This window comes from Bombus vancouverensis, chromosome 16 (assembly GCF_051014615.1).
Source record: "Bombus vancouverensis nearcticus chromosome 16, iyBomVanc1_principal, whole genome shotgun sequence".
In the NCBI taxonomy this organism is placed as follows: Eukaryota; Metazoa; Arthropoda; class Insecta; order Hymenoptera; family Apidae; genus Bombus; species Bombus vancouverensis.
This window is the reverse complement of record NC_134926.1, coordinates 4,167,674-4,183,789: the sequence shown is the minus strand read 5'-3', so window position 1 is coordinate 4,183,789 and position 16,116 is coordinate 4,167,674. Positions and strand designations below refer to the sequence as shown.

At 37.9% G+C, this 16,116-nt stretch overlaps 2 protein-coding genes across 13 annotated transcripts in view; one reads left to right on the top strand and one right to left on the bottom strand.

Annotated features, from left to right (window-relative positions):
• Positions 1-1,036: 1,036 nt before the first annotated feature.
• LOC117162891 (bifunctional 3'-phosphoadenosine 5'-phosphosulfate synthase 2-like) lies at positions 1,037-8,326 on the top strand. 2 transcript variants are annotated; one of them, XM_076625294.1, is made up of 10 exons: positions 1,037-1,245; positions 4,667-4,837; positions 4,962-5,487; positions 5,920-6,020; positions 6,203-6,390; positions 6,479-6,725; positions 6,963-7,169; positions 7,298-7,403; positions 7,586-7,762; positions 8,108-8,326. In XM_076625294.1, exons 1-10 carry the CDS (start codon positions 1,198-1,200, stop codon positions 8,203-8,205), a joined length of 1,869 nt encoding a protein of 622 aa, XP_076481409.1. In that variant the 5' UTR covers positions 1,037-1,197; the 3' UTR covers positions 8,206-8,326. The 2 variants fall into 2 exon arrangements, with proteins under 2 accessions (XP_076481409.1, XP_033200772.2); XM_033344881.2 differs by lacking the exon at positions 1,037-1,245 and adding an exon at positions 4,227-4,470.
• Positions 8,269-16,116, bottom strand: part of LOC117163115 (protein qui-1) — a 48,307-nt gene continuing 40,459 nt past the window's right edge. For all 11 annotated transcript variants that reach the window (XM_033345126.2, XM_076625291.1, XM_076625284.1 and 8 more), the window contains 10 exons: positions 15,509-16,039; positions 15,146-15,386; positions 13,184-13,367; positions 12,508-12,982; positions 12,001-12,307; positions 11,508-11,733; positions 9,841-10,036; positions 9,220-9,748; positions 8,893-9,159; positions 8,269-8,744 (listed from right to left, as the gene is read on the bottom strand). In XM_033345126.2, the coding sequence (XP_033201017.2) occupies positions 8,731-8,744; positions 8,893-9,159; positions 9,220-9,748; positions 9,841-10,036; positions 11,508-11,733; positions 12,001-12,307; positions 12,508-12,982; positions 13,184-13,367; positions 15,146-15,386; positions 15,509-16,039 (2,970 nt within the window). In that variant the 3' untranslated portion in view covers positions 8,269-8,730. The remainder of the gene's footprint in view (positions 8,745-8,892; positions 9,160-9,219; positions 9,749-9,840; positions 10,037-11,507; positions 11,734-12,000; positions 12,308-12,507; positions 12,983-13,183; positions 13,368-15,145; positions 15,387-15,508; positions 16,040-16,116) is intronic.

Below are 16,116 nucleotides of genomic sequence, written 5' to 3'. Positions count from 1 at the left end.
GTGTATATAGTATCATGTATATGGGATATTAACTGAGTTTTAAACTTGCACTAATGTGAACCATAAAACGCACACTGCAAGTAACCACACAATCTAGTTCCCAGAACAGCCATGAAAGAAAACTGTAATTGCTACAATCTGCCACGAATTATACGTGTAACAACGCCCAATCGTGGAATATCAATATTCCACAATACCTGGAATAGGAACAAGATTCGAAGCTATAGTACGTTCGTAACGTATTCAAAATCTTTCTGCTAGCTATTGCAAATAACCTAAAACTAATAAATTTGTTTCTCTCATATTCATAAAATAAAGGGAAACTTTGTAACAATTTAATAATTATTGTTTCATAACAAAGTTGTATGGCCAATTCGTTGCGATCCCTATCAATCTCGATAAACGCTGGCACGGCGTTTACACCGAATCAGAATATTTCTAACATGAATAGAGTATATTATAACATGAATAGAATATTTCTAAACTCCGGACCTGTTGCTTGTCTCGTAACAACAATGTTGCACGATTTAGCACAATGAAATACGAAGAATTCGTCGGAATGATCAGGTCCAGCTTCGATAGAATCTCAAATGCATCGCGTCGTGAATCGTCAAACTTGTTCAAAAAACTTACAAACTTGTGGGCAACTTTGTTCCCCACTTGTTGACGAACAAAGACGAGAGACACTGTGACCTTATGTGTTATTGACGACAATTATGGGTATCCCAATATAAATCGGAATAATTTCAACTCATTATATAACTCTCATTCTTTTCTCTATGATAACCTACAAGTTGTCTTCTAGACATCGCTGACTACTGAAAATTAGACGCCGACATCATTGAACTATTTCAATTACGAAACGAGAAATTTCGCTGTCCTCGAGTTTTTCCAGCGGCACGAGCTTTTCCTTTATTCAGGGTCGTGAAAGAAAAAAAGCAACGGGAGAACAAGAGAATATGAATGTGTCGTTTCTCCCCTCTCACGAGCAATACGTGTTACCGAGGATATATGAAAGAACACGTATCACCAGGTACTCAGTACACCCACGCGAGTCGTTATCGTTAATTCGTTACATTTCCAAGAGATTACTGAACGAAAGTTTGGTGTTTCACTTGATTTTAATATCGTGTTGAATTCGAATAATACTATATATATATATATAGCAGTAATAGAAGAGGAGCTTTTTGGACAACAATGGATCAGAAAAATGAAGTCAAAGGATGCGATGGGAAAACTAATCCCGTGAGTCTTCGTTAGATCTTGCTCTTCGAGTTATTCGTATTTAGGTTTAGATTATTGCTGAGCAATTGGGATTGCCTCTAATATTCACAATTTGTGCATCGTTTTAAGGGAACGAATTAAGGAATAAACAATATTTAACAGCTTTTTGCCCGCAACGCTTAGTCAGCATATTCTATCTTCACTTCAAAATAGAAAGAAAGAAGCGTTATATGAATATAGACTCCTGAGTTTTGCTTTATCAAGAAGTCACATGAAAAAAAAAGTCACACAAAACTGAAGAATTAACTACTCTAAAACTTAGAAATTATTTCGCTTCTTTTATGTCGCTACGTTTATTTATATTTAGGTCTATCGAGGGGGGGGGGGGAGGGGTCATCATGTGACGGATTATTCTGTCGGGGTTCGAGGTTCGAATTTGGTTTCTATACAAATTATTAAAATTTATTTAAATTTCAAATTGGAACGCCCACTCGCGCTATTGGTAGTTTTAGTCTACTTTATGGCGCGTGCGTGACAATATTATAATATAGTTATATAATAATTTATAATATAATTATATAATAATTTATAATGTAATTATATAATAATTTATAATATAATTATAACATAATTTATTAATTATACCATATATGTTATAAACATATATAAAACATAATATTTAGTTTCATTAGATAATTCACTTTTCATAGGACATATGTACAGTGCATAAACGTGATTAGTATGATGAATAAGATTACTGGTACGTAGATAACAAGGAATTTAACGGTGCTCTGTCAAGAATACAGTCGTTGAAGCAATTAGGATAAACGTGAACTATATATAGTTCGAATAATTGAAATCTAATCTTCTCTCATTGAATCATAAATATAACAAACATAATTTTCATTGCAACATCCCAAATTAATTATGAGAAAAATTAATAGCAAGAAATAGATCACAAAGCTATTCCCTTTCCTTGAGAAACAAAATAATTTGTACATCGAATATATTGCATTTGTATCGTCGCGTTCGCATTGACATTAAATAAATAAAAATTAAATAAAATGATATTTCTAGCAATTAAATCATTTACAGATATTCCGAACCTATTTGCCCTGTTTTTTATTGCTCGGTCAGCAGCAGGATTTCGAAACATTTTTTCAACATACTTTACGAAAATATGCTAATTACATTATTGCGAAACTAGTCACCAATTATTCTTCACGCGTTCTCTTTTTCTTCATTTGCGAAGAAAAATGAACGTGAAACCCACACGTGAATCGGTGATTTCTAAAATCGTTTGTAGCACTTTCGTATTTGAATCAATAGCCTAAGTTGCCTAATCTACTTTAAGCGATGTAGACATGATTAATACACGTAATTATACGTTGATACGTATAATCTTTTAACGTCTTTTAACGATAGTCTAGTAACAATAATAATAATAATATAATAATAATATAATAATACATATATATAATATATCATTATTATTATCATTATTATTATGTATGTATTATTATATTATTGTTATATATATATGTAAATATAGAATATAAGACGAGCATGAGAAAAAATTCTGGCTTTGTGTATAAAACTTCGTGTATAACTAACCGCGAATGATATCTGAGCGAAATGATGACTTTTATTTGAATAAGAAATTGAATTCTTATTCACGGCCGAAATATTAGTCTTTTCATTCATAACTAAAATATTAAAACATTTCTTTAATTTGTTATTTATCATTTAACAGGTAAATGAAATTTTGGCCAACCGTATCAGCGATGACCCTTTAAATTACATAATTAACGATGTGTAATTTCAAGTAATAATTCAAGTACGGATAATTCATAGTATTTCAGTTTTAGAAAGTCTGTGTTACAGTTTTTTGCAATGAAACTACTAATAACGGTTACGTAATTGGTAAATCTTTCGTTTGCTTATACAAATGAACTTCTTATCTTACAGGTGGGCTCGTATTTCGTGAAGTAATTTGCCTTGTCTTTCCGGTATCTGTACTTGTAATAACACAACTACTTCCAAAATGTTGTTTCTTTTTTCAGTTACGTTATACTTGTATGTAGACGAAGTTCACAGGTTACCCTCTCTTCATTTTGCGCCAGTCTTCTTAGAATTTCGCAAATGCTAATAAAAAGGACGAAAGCGTAATTTTATTAGAGCCGAAAACGTCCGAGTGTTAAAGGGCGATTTAATCTCAAACAGTCGTTCTACTGTGAACGAATGTAAACAACAACAAGTATCAGTAAACAAGTAAAGCGGATAAGTATCAGTAAAGCGTATTACGTAAAGTTCAGTTCCCTTTGCGATTTCCCATTTCCGATATTCTTCGAGCTATTTCTCCGAGTACAGTCGCTGGCAAAAATATAGCACACGGAAGAGCGGGAGAGTGCACGTCAGCACGTGCCAGGAACGAAACAAAACTTTTCGGGCAAACTGAACTCGCTACTTCTGCTTCTTACACATAGACACGCGTCTATGAAGCGCCATATCTATGCGCACGCATACTTACATTCATTCAGAATTTCATCGAATTACGTACTTTGTGCTTCTGTACCTTTGACATTTTTCAATATGATATTCCTGACAGTTTCACGTCGTATATTAGGCTTCTGACAAAATGTAGTATTAAATAAGAAATAAGAAATAAATAAACAATAAATGAAGAGGATTATCTGTTAAATGTGGAAACCTCGAGGCTCGATAGCGTAGGCCGCCTTAAACTTCAATTACGTGTACGTTATATCCACCTTAATACGTAGCTAAAATTCGATGAGCTTCCTAAAATGCTCATTTCCTCGGAGAAATATCATACGTAGAGCGAGAAATTCTCCGATCCCCACCCGATCCAACTTTCCTTTTCACTTTCTCGTTTGACGGAACTCGCTGGACAGAAATGCTCGACAGCCGCGTAGTCGATGCAGAACTACACGCCTGGATAGATAGCAATCGATAGTGTTCTTTATCGAGTAAGAAAATCGAACAATCGATCGGCGCCATTGGCTCTATTTTAGATGTCGCTATTAAGTTGAATTTATCTCATTCGCGAAGAAACGAATTGGTCGAATAGATCGTTGCACAGTGGACATTTAAAAACAGTAGAATCAATCGTCGAATATTTTATAAGATCCTTATCGTTGCACGAAACCTAATGATCAAATATTCCGTATAATGGGGATATACACGAAATCTTCGATGGAAAATCGAAATACACAGAAGAATAATCGGGTATAATAACACACGCATTTTTAATGATTTATCCAGTCGTATGTAAAATAATCAACCGTCGAATTAATTATTTTCAGTAATATTTCGATGACTCTAAATCGGATAAAGTGTATTGATCTCCTAATTTACTTGAAAATTTCAAACAGCAAATAAAAGATACGTCGCTTTGAAACGTCCCGCGTTGAAATATTTGCAGGTTCTCGCGACGAATGTGATCAAACAATTACACCACGTGTCGAGGGAGAGACGAGGGGAAGCCTATGGAAAATTCAAAGGATTTTGTGGCTGTACGATTTGGTTGACAGGGCTGTCCGGTGCTGGCAAGACGACCATCTCGTTCGAGCTGGAAAATTACCTGGTTTCTCAAGTAAACTTTTTGCTCTAAAGTTCGAAATTCTCAAATTGCCATATCTCGAAACTTGCAAATTGCCAGACTCTCGATCGGACCATAATTTTTAACGCTTCAGGATCATATAAACTTGCTTTTGCAGGGACTGCCAGCCTACAGCCTGGACGGCGATAATCTTCGTCACGGATTAAACCGGGACCTGGGCTTCTCGAAAGAAGATCGCGAAGAGAACGTGCGAAGAGCTGCTGAAGTAGCAAAATTGTTCTCTGATTGCGGTGTGATCACCATTTGCAGCTTCGTTTCGCCCTTCGAGGCGGACAGAAGGCTGGTGAGGAAGATACACGAAGATTTTAACTTGAAGTTCTTCGAGATCTTCGTGAAAGCTTCCGTGCAGACGTGCGAAGCCAGAGACGTGAAAGGCCTCTACGAGAAAGCTAGAAAAGGGATGATTAAAAGCTTCACAGGCATCGGCCAGGAATATGAAACGCCCAAAACTCCTGATCTCATCGTGGATACGGAATTTCATAATTTGCAGACCTCGACGAGAATGGTGATCGAGTTGTTGAGGACCCAGGGAATTCTTCCCAAGACTCGAGAGCAGGTTCAGGAACTGTTCGTCGAGGAGAGGAAGATAGAGGAGGCGAGAAAAGAGGCGGAGAATCTTCCGAGTACGTTGCAAATGTTTTCTCACTTAATTCTGTATTTTTTTAATTCTGTATTTTCGTTTGCAAAATAATTCCACTTTTTCTTGTCTTTTGTTGATTGGACAAGCAAGTGGCTACTACGCTGTGGCTGAAGAACACGTGGATGGTTCTTTATTTCTGACATCATGTAATTTGCTTACGAAATTACGAAAATATAAAGATTTGGAGGTGTCATAGAATGTTGTGGCACGCAAACATTTCCGGCTAAAATAATTCACATGCGAAACATCAAATATTCATAAATTGCTACGATACACACAGATAAGATAGAGAAAGTTCTTTTCCAAATTGATGTTTCCAATTGACAAAGAGATAAGCTTTTATGTAAACAATTTCCATTTGATATATAGTACTTGATAATTGCCTAATTCCTCAAATCAATATGCTCAATTTAAGGTATCAACATCAGTAAGGTTGACTTACAATGGGTTCAAGTACTCGCTGAAGGTTGGGCTGCTCCGCTCACAGGTTTCATGAGGGAGTACCAATATTTGCAGGTGCGTAATTAAAATTTGATTAACGAATTGCATGAGATTTAAGCATAGAGAAACGAGTTCTATCTTTGGACGATATTAATTATGAAACACTAAGTTTGTAAAGGTAAAAAGTTGTAGAATAGAGATAGATTTTTCTAACGAGATAACAAATAAAATGTGCGTGTGTGTGTGTTATTTTCAAGTGTCAACACTTCAAAACTATCGAACAAAATGGGGACGTGATTAATCAATCGATACCTATCGTGCTTCCGGTTAGCACAGAACAGAAGGAAAGCTATACTACAGCACCGGCACTGACCTTGAAGTACAACGGTCAAGATATCGCAATTCTGAGGAGACCAGAATTTTTCGCTCACCGAAAAGAAGAAAGGTTCGATTATGTTTTTTCAGTAAATTATTATTTCTAGTTAGTAGTTAGTCTCCTCTTATGTGAAAATAAATCGGAAACATTGCAACAGGTGTAGCAGAGAATTTGGTACAAACGACCTTGGACATCCTTACGTCAGAATGATCCACGAATCGGGTGATTGGCTGGTTGGAGGAGAATTAGAAGTTCTGGAAAGGATTAAGTGGAACGATGGTCTCGACAAGTACAGGCTCACGCCAAACGAAATTCGTAAAAAGTGCAGAGAAATGGAAGCGGATGCTGTTTTCGCCTTCCAGTTGAGAAATCCGATTCACAATGGCCACGCACTCTTAATGCAGGTTAGTTCTCATCGAAAACAACAAATTTCAAGTATAATGTAAGAGATAAAATTATTTGCTTTAAAGGAGGTTCGATACGAAGCAAAATTAATTAAGTTTCCATTATTTTGATAAGAACCTAGTTGACGGTTAAAGAAAGTCCAATAAATCCAATCAATTACGACATTTACTTTTTCCTGCGCAAAAATTCCTATTCTTCTTCTCTTTTAATGTAATTATTATTCAAATTAATACCAGGATACGAGAAGATACCTCGTGGAGGAACGTGGTTGTAAGAAACCAGTTCTTCTACTGCATCCTCTGGGAGGATGGACGAAAGAAGACGACATACCATTATCAGTTCGGATAAACCAACACCAAAGTATTCTCGAGGAGGGTGTATTGCACGAAGACACCATCCTCGCTATTTTTCCAAGCCCGATGCTTTATGCTGGCCCTACAGAGGTATTATTTATTTCCCTAAAAAATTAATCAACAATTAAAATTGATGGAATAAGAGAAGCGTAGTATTTCGAAGAGATATAAATATTTTAAATTTGAGAATTGTTTAAAATTTGCGATTTTTATTTTAGGTGCAATGGCACGCCAAAGGAAGAATGATGGCTGGGGCAAATTTCTTCATCGTTGGTCGTGATCCCGCGGGTTTGCCGCATCCTGACAAATCTAAAACCCCGGACGGTAATATTCTGATAAGACGAATTTCACTTGTCCCTTGAATCTAAGATTACTCGCATAAAAAATTAAAAATCGTACGCTTTTATTCTTGATTTATTGGGCGAAGTAATTTTATTGTTATATCGAAGGAATTCTGATATTTCATTATCGTGATAAATCAGCGGTCGCTTTAATTGTAAAATTAGGAAATCTGTACGATGGAACGCACGGCTCGAGGGTACTGTCGATGGCACCGGGTCTTCAGAATCTCAAAATCATACCGTTTAGAGTGGCAGCTTACGACAATAGAAAAAAAAAAATGGCTTTCTTCGAGCCGGAACGATCGCAAGATTTTATTTTCATATCAGGAACTAAAATGCGAAGTGAGTTATATTTTTTTCATGTACCTGTTTCTTTTCTCTTTCTTCTAAATCTTCCTGTAATTAATTTGTATATCCTATCTTGCCTATTTTATTAATGAAATCATTAGAAATGAATCATTAGGAACGAAATTATTTTAAAAAACAATTTCTTATTTCACTTCTTATTTTAAAAAATCTAAAAAAAAAAATGAATTAAATTGCCAACTATAAATGTAAATTGCATTAAAAATACGAAATATCGCATTAGAATAAATACAAGATTTATATAAAAACATTTCTATGAAACATCCAAATAATAATAAAAAAAAAACAGTACTAATAAACATTAATATACCGTTATTTCAGATTTAGCAAAATCCGGGGAAAATCCACCAGAAGGATTCATGGCGCCAAAAGCATGGCAAATCGTTTCGGATTATTATCAAAAACAACTGAAAAACTAATTTTAAATTACTATTAGCCGCAACTCTTGTACTAGAGGGTAATTATTTACAAGGACCAAAATATTTTCTGTTTAAATGAAATTTAATGATTAAAATGATAAATACAAACATCTTTTCTGCACAAAAAATGGTTGATTCTTATTGTTCACTTATAAAAGACAATAATTTCGTCAGATACAAGTAAGGTACATCGAAGTAATTTATTTATAATCTTTGTTAAAAATGATCCCTAAAAAGGTTGGGAATGGGGGATGAAAATAAGTAAAGTTAATTTATTTCTCCTCTAATAATGATATACATATGTGTACCTATATTTATATATATATATATATATATATATTTATGTTTATTGCGTCAGACACGAGAAATTTGTAATTTAGAGCTTTACCTTAGAGACGTTTTCCTTTCGTGTTTTTTTTTTCCTACTTACTATTTTTCTTCCCTGTTACTTAGAAAGACAGTGGAAAAAAGAAGAAAGTACGACGACTAGGATTTAGTCCGTTTAGTTTCTAACAAAGTATCGCTTTAGTCTGGTACACCTGGGGAAAAAATAACATTTCAATTTCAGCTTCTAATGACATTTTATTATCTCTGTCCTCGGTGCAGCAAAAAGTTTTGCTGGCGCGAATAATCATAAATAAATAAATGGCTTTTCTTAATTAAATTAAATAATTCTCTTAAACTCACCTTCTTCCTCAGAATCTGATATTCGCGTAGCTTGCAAAGAACTTTGCTTCGACAAAGTCCTACCATGAGCACGAGGTCTAGCAGGTGGCGACTGTTTATTCCAAAGTGCTTCGAGTTGATCAAAGTGTTGAGACTGGGCGAGTGCAGCCTGTTCCGGTCCTAAACCGGATGGACTACTCGTTAATCCAACTTTGCTGATCTCGTCCATGGAAGCGCTTACGCTGAATCGTCGTTGTAATCCATCCTCTATCGATGACGTTAAAACTCCTGGAATTATATAATAGTTTAATTTTGAATATAATGCACTGTAATCATCGTCAGCAATACCTGAAGTGAGATGGCCATATTTCCTATGCCACGTGTCGCTATCCAATGACACTTCTTTCTTCAATAATCTCTTATTGGGTCTCTTCCGTCCAGGTGGTCTCAAATCTCTGGTATCGCACCAAGGTGCTACGTAATCCGGTAATTTCACATACTGCGCTGGAGTATTATGCAAACATAGAATAGGCATGCATTTGTGTTCGAGTAAATGCAACGCGAGCCTCGACATATCCGTGGCAACCTCAACACCTAACACAGGGACGTGTAACATTATGCTGCTCAGTGAACAGCCCTTCTTCGTGTCCCAAATGATCAAACTCTTGTCTTCGCTTCCAGACGCTGCTAGAGTTCCATCACACGACAATTTTACGCAGGTTACATAACCTAAATGGCCTTTTAAGGTATGCAGATCGCTGCCAGTATTTATATCCCAGACGATCAGGTTCGCATCCTTGGAACCAGAAACTACGATGGATTTGTCGAGCACAGAAACTGCGACGCAGGTGACGTGATCCGTGTGACCAACGAGGACCTGAATGAAAATCTGTTGTACTTTCTTCATTTCTAAAGATTTTTCTAAATTAAATATAGGAATTTAAAGTTATTATTATAACATGTATAAACCTGAGATAATTTGCCGCCAGCGAGCTGCCAAACCTTCAAACTCATGTCTCTCGAGCCCGTAATCAGTGACTGAGAATCTGGAGTAACTACTAGACAAGTAATTTCTTGAGAATGCGACACTTGGTACTTTTCTTCAGGACCAACACCTAAACTTACTATTCTTAATTGATTGTCTCCTGTTCCGCATACCGCGTATCTGAAATTTAGAAAGGAGGAAGACAATTAAATCTGAAAACATCGCAATTGCTAATTTATTATAATTATAATTATTATTGTTAATAAATTATTCAAATAACGATCATTGTAGGAAAAATTGAAACAAGGCGACTATATTGGTATTATAAAAGACTCGAGAAATATTAAGAATTAATACAAGAAAGTAAATTTCACTAAAGTATCTGCTACGCCGGGCGACTCTCTGCCTGGCCCAGGTCACACACCGCGGGCCAGACGGACACCAGATGTCCGTCTCTTCCGAACGGTGTACCCTCAATAGCCTTAAGCACCTGTCATAAACCCGAGTCACTTGCCTGCTAAGGTCCTTCAGACCCAACAAATGTCTTTTCTAAATCAGTTTCCAAAGACTATTGTTTACTACGGCTTGACACGGTAAAGTTAGTTTTTCTCACGTACGATACTTCCTACTAGCAACTTTCTATCGAGGGCAGGGTTAAGACCCTTCCTAGTCCATCAACCTTCGTTTGTCCAATCCGAGGCAATGTATACTGCCCTCGCTTCCTGACCTAAAATGGCGTGAACAAATCCGATGATCCCGTGCGCTAGACACACCCATCACTAGCTTTCCTCCGACACAGCATCGTCACTCAACTTCACTTCTTCTACATCGTTGGAAAAGTCAACTACTAAGTCTAACTCTAACGCCTATCGGGGCAGTCTAAGCATAACGCGAGAGTCTGTCTCGGTATTGTCGAGCATACATTTCCTCACCTAAATATCTTATAGTGCTACGTCCACTAATACATTAAATCCAATTATAAGAGCCCTGCTCTAACATACATATTGTAATATCGTAGAATAGTTTTGATTGGAGATCGGCTGAAATTAGAAAACACCGTGTACGCCGTCTTTTTGTGGTTTGTTTACATCCAAGAGCGCCTAGTAACAGTGACGCGAGAAAAGATAAGCAGCGTCAAAACAGAAGTACGGTTTCATATTTCAAGGAGTGGCAGTCGAGAGGCCAGAGTATGTGAGCCTAAAAGTGTGTGTGTGTGTGTGTGTGTGTGTGCAGGATCGAGCAGGAATGCATTGGCGAGGGTCAGAGATGATCGAGATGTCGGAGCATAGAGTCATTAGAATTGAGTTGCGAGTGTTGTCGAGTGTTAGAGCTGCTAGTGAGAGAGAGAGAGAGAGAGTTACCAAATAGTTGTCAAGTTATTTGATGTAAATACGAGCGTAAATGCTCATCAGTGTAATCTAAGTGTTGGAAATATATAATTTATAATTCTGTGAATCACAGTGTTATACAAACTCAATCACCCCTATTATCTCAACGGAAATCAGCGGATCGATCGAGTCGTGGTGTCGATTGTTATAATCGTAACGAGAATTTACGACTCCCGTTGACGTCTCTCTTAGCGACTACGTCTTCCCACGATTGGTCGAACAAACAGTATCTCAATTTATTAATTACAGCCACTGTATCATACCTCATATCGGAAGAAACAGTGAAACAGCGACCAGGCCCACATACTGATTGGATTAGGGTGCCGGTATCAGCTGCCCAAACTCGGATTGTACCAGCTCTATCAGAACTCACTATTCTTCGGCCGTCAAACATAGATGTGACTGCAGTAACAGGTGCCTGGTGTCTAAATGTCGATACCAGTAAACCTAAGGTCAGACCCCATACACGAACTGTTTTGTCCTCAGAACCTGTTTCCAATTTAATTTCCTGTTACTGTATTGTATCAATTTCATGCTTTGTTACTTGGTTATTGAACTATTGTACTTTACTGTATTTTGATTGAAAAAAGAAATGGGTTTCTTCGGTATTAAAGGCAATACAAAATTATGGTAGTATTTGCAAAACTAGTATTGCGAAAAAAGCATACAAACAAGGTAAATAAATGAAATTTTTGTTATATCTGCCATATACGTATACGTATGGGAGGCTCTACTGTATTTTATCTACAGACCTACCAGAAGCAACAAATAAACCAGAAGCTGAGAATGCAATGCAGGTGACGCTAGCGATATGTCCTTCGAAAGTGGAAAGCAATTCGTGAGTATTCAATTGCCACAGATTTACGAGAGAATCGACTCCACCGGTAACTGCCATTGCTCCGTCCCTGGATATATCCAAACAAGATATGGGAGCAGTGTGTGGGTGCAACGATACCTCCTTCACGAATTTCGCGGGTTTAGCGTGTATCTCCTCGCCACGGAAACTCCAGTAAGCCACTCGATCTCCGGAAGCTGTTATCAGGAAGTCGTCCTTCTCCGTCACCTTTTCGCAAAAAGTTGAATTGAAAAATTATATTATATATGAAAGATTAATTTTGATCTTTCACTACTTGTAATTTAACATGCAAATAGAAAAGGTAATTTGCTACGACGATTAATTCCAATTTCAATAAATGTTTACTCATTTTCCATTCTACCTTTTTTTATTAATATAAAGTCATAAATACAAAATCTATAATTTACCTTGACGGCGGTAACATCCGCCGAAGGATTCGCCAGCAACGTTCTCGTCAATCGTCCACTGTGCATATCGAAAACGGAAACCTTTCCCTTCGCTCCTCCAGCAATGGCTCTTCTGCAATCTTTCGCCAAGCAGATACTTTTCACTTCACCTTGATGACCTCTCAACGTGTGGACCTCAGTTCCCGTGGCCAAAGATCTCAAATATAATTTCTGATCTTCGCAGGCTGCCAATAGGAACACCGAATCGGCCGATACGTCGAGCACAGTCACGGCGGATGGTAAAACGATGCTTTTTAACAATGTGAATCTTTCTAGACACCATAAGCAGACGGTACAGTCGGAAGAACCGGAAACCAGAATTTCTCCCGCAGAATCGACGCGAATGGATTTTACTGGCCCTCTGTGGTGGTCCACTTTGATGAGAACATCGCCGGTTAGGAGACTGGTGACGATTATTCTCGAGTCTTCGCCACCGCTAATGGAAAGCGGAAGGTTTAGCGTTAGTTGATAAATACGAAACGAAATAACTTATAGAACAATCTATAATTAATACAAATAAGAAGTACTCGGAGAAGATTGAAATCTTTTCCCATTTTTCCGGTTACCTTTTTTAATCAAGATTATGGAAGAAAGCGTTTTTGATATCTTATTATTACTACACGATAAAACTATGAACCTGACAATCACTGAATTCTTGAGCGCGGACGTCAAGCACAGAACTGGGGCAATGTGTTCTTGGATTCTTAACTTCAAGGTCAGCTCTTTCATATCCCATACTATAATCGAAGTGTCTTCAGAGCCTGTCAGTAGATATTGCGAATGCTGTGTCACGGCTAAACATGAAATTGGATTTGAGTGCCCTGAAATGAAAAATATTTCTCATAAAATATCAAGTTGAACATAAAAATCTGTTTGTTTGATATTTGACTTTGGTGGGCTGATACCGCATATTGAAACGAGAATAATTATTTCGCATGATCAATATATCAGAGACTTGTATTAAATTCCATGTTCGTCGTTTTGTGAAAAAGCGAAAATACCATAGCAATATCGCGTGCTTAAAATGGCACTTAAAGTATCATATACGTTAGCTGGATTATTTTCAACTATATCCTCACAAAAGCTGACCTATTTTCAATTGCAAATTAAAGCGACGCTGCTATTTAAATGCTCGTGAAATACAGATTCAGGGACAACGTATAAAGGAGACTTGTTAGGACCATTCGCGGAGAGACGGGGTCGCTAGAAGAACGCGTCAGCGAGAGGCGTAAATTCTCGCTACGATTATGTTAATCGACGCCGCGAAATAGTCGTTCCCCTGTTTCGGTTAGGATAACAGAGGTGGTTTAATGAATGTAACACTGTATTAACAGTGTTACGTCGCGTAACACTCTACTTAGCCGAGGCCACACACCGCGGGCAAGATGGCAACCAGATGTCTTCGGATACTCACTGCGTACCCTCAACAGTCTCAAGTACCTTCCATAAATCTCATAGATTTCCTAGTAAAGGTCCTTCAAACCATCGTCACCAACAAATTCGATGGTCCCGTGCGCCAAACACACCCATCCTTAGCTTTCCTCCGAGACAGCATCGTCTCCCAAGACAGTACTGATTTTACATCCTTCGAACGGTCAACATCCTTCCACCGGGTATACACACCCGCAGATCAGTCACTCATTCATCTCGTACATACGTAACAGCGTAACTGCCTTCGTTATAAGTTGTTGGAATAAACGGTGAAATATAACTTACTCTACTGTGTCATATTCATTCAACCACCTCTGTTATCTTAACCGAAACAGGGGAACGACTACTTCGCGGCGTCGATTCACCGAATCGTAGCGAGAATTTACGCCTCTCGCTGACGCGTTTTCCTCGCGACCGCGTCTCTCCGCGAACAGTCGTAACAAACAGGTTAACATAGAACAATATATTTTACAATAATATGATGAAGATGTTACAGAAATTTGACTCGACTTTGCGATATCTCTAGATAAATTCGTTTGCTCGTCAGATTTGTCAAAGTGTCATTTTTGACTCGTCAGAAGGAACTGAATTCCCTTCGATTATTTTCGTTTTTTCTGGAAGGCGACCTCCACTACGTTCGGATCACGCCACATTCTTTTATGCAAGGTAAAATAACGGCCACGAGTCGACGTTTCTGGAGGTCGTCCTGCTTAATAAACTATGCGCTTGCCACTACAATGTTTGTTTGCCGGGCAGCCGCGACGATCCGTCTGCGACGTTGTAGGACCGCGAGCGACGGTTAGAAAATACAGCCTGTGGTAACCCTCGTGGCGTAACAAGGCTTTTTCACAGCAAATTACCAAACTGAATATAAAGTGACGAGTTTTCATCGTTGCTTCTCCTTTTCCCTCGCGAGAACTTTTAAGCTTTAGAGGCTATGCTAATCTTCTTAAAAGAAACAAATTTATTCTCTTGCAAAGGGCTCGAATTAACGTTACAATGTAAATTGTTTGTCATTTTCTTTGAAGGAAGAGGAATAATTTCATTCATTTTCATTTCAAAGGAATAATCTCAAAAAGTTTCCTATAACGCATACAATATATTTAGAAAAATATTCTCTGCTAAGAATTCGAATATTTTCGTGAGCTACCAGCAATTAAATAGTTACCTTTAAAAGTATGAACCAATTGCCCAGACATCACGTGCCATAATTGAGCGTCTCCCTGGAAAGGGATAATGATAACGTGCTGTCCCGAAGGAGCAGCTTCGACGAGTTTCACACCTTGCGGACAAGACAAAGTACGAATTTGAAGAGGTAGAGGCGGTTGGAGCCAGCCATTTAATGGCACCAATAATGGCGCTGTATAACCATCGCACCATGCCATCGCTGCCGTAACCATTCTGCTGACCTTCAATCACACAATTTTCTTCTGTTTATGATCAAACAATCTTGCAGTAATTAGTGTTATTGCCATTTCGAATTAGAATATTTTGCTTCAAGTACATAATTATACTGTCAGCTATTTCTCACCAAATCTCCGCCATCTTCAGCCACAGGTCTAAGCCAACAGATCAGCTGCGCGCCAAGTTGAAGAGGATCTCTCGTCAAAATGTCACTGGACTTTCTCACTGTATAATAAACCAATTCCAAATCTCTCTCCAGCAGATACTTCCTCGAATGTTCGAGAACACACCTCAAATAACTAACAGAAATCATTTGCACGCTTGCTAAGAGGAAATCGAACGCGCAGACTGCCAATTTCTTTAACTTTTCTACGTCGCCGGCTCTCAATAAATGTAACCAAGCCTCTTCCACGTGTCTCATATTGTACGCTGTGTCTTGCGACCTCGGTCTGCTCTGGAAAGGCGTCTCTTTCTTCGGAGTTTCCTCTTCGGGGGATGATTTGTCATCCTTGTCTTCGAAATCTTCGGAGAAGAAGAGATTTGCCAACTCGCCGTGGTAGCTTTTCAATGTTTCCTGATTGGGGAAGTACCTTTTTCGGGCTAAGTCGCGAATCGGATAACGCCAGGAGAAAAGCAGCCTTCCGCCCATTACGCGAACCTGTGAATAGCGAATGATGGATTTGTGAATTCTTCTGCCAGTTTCGAAATAAGAACAAGATCTTCGAAGATTATAGA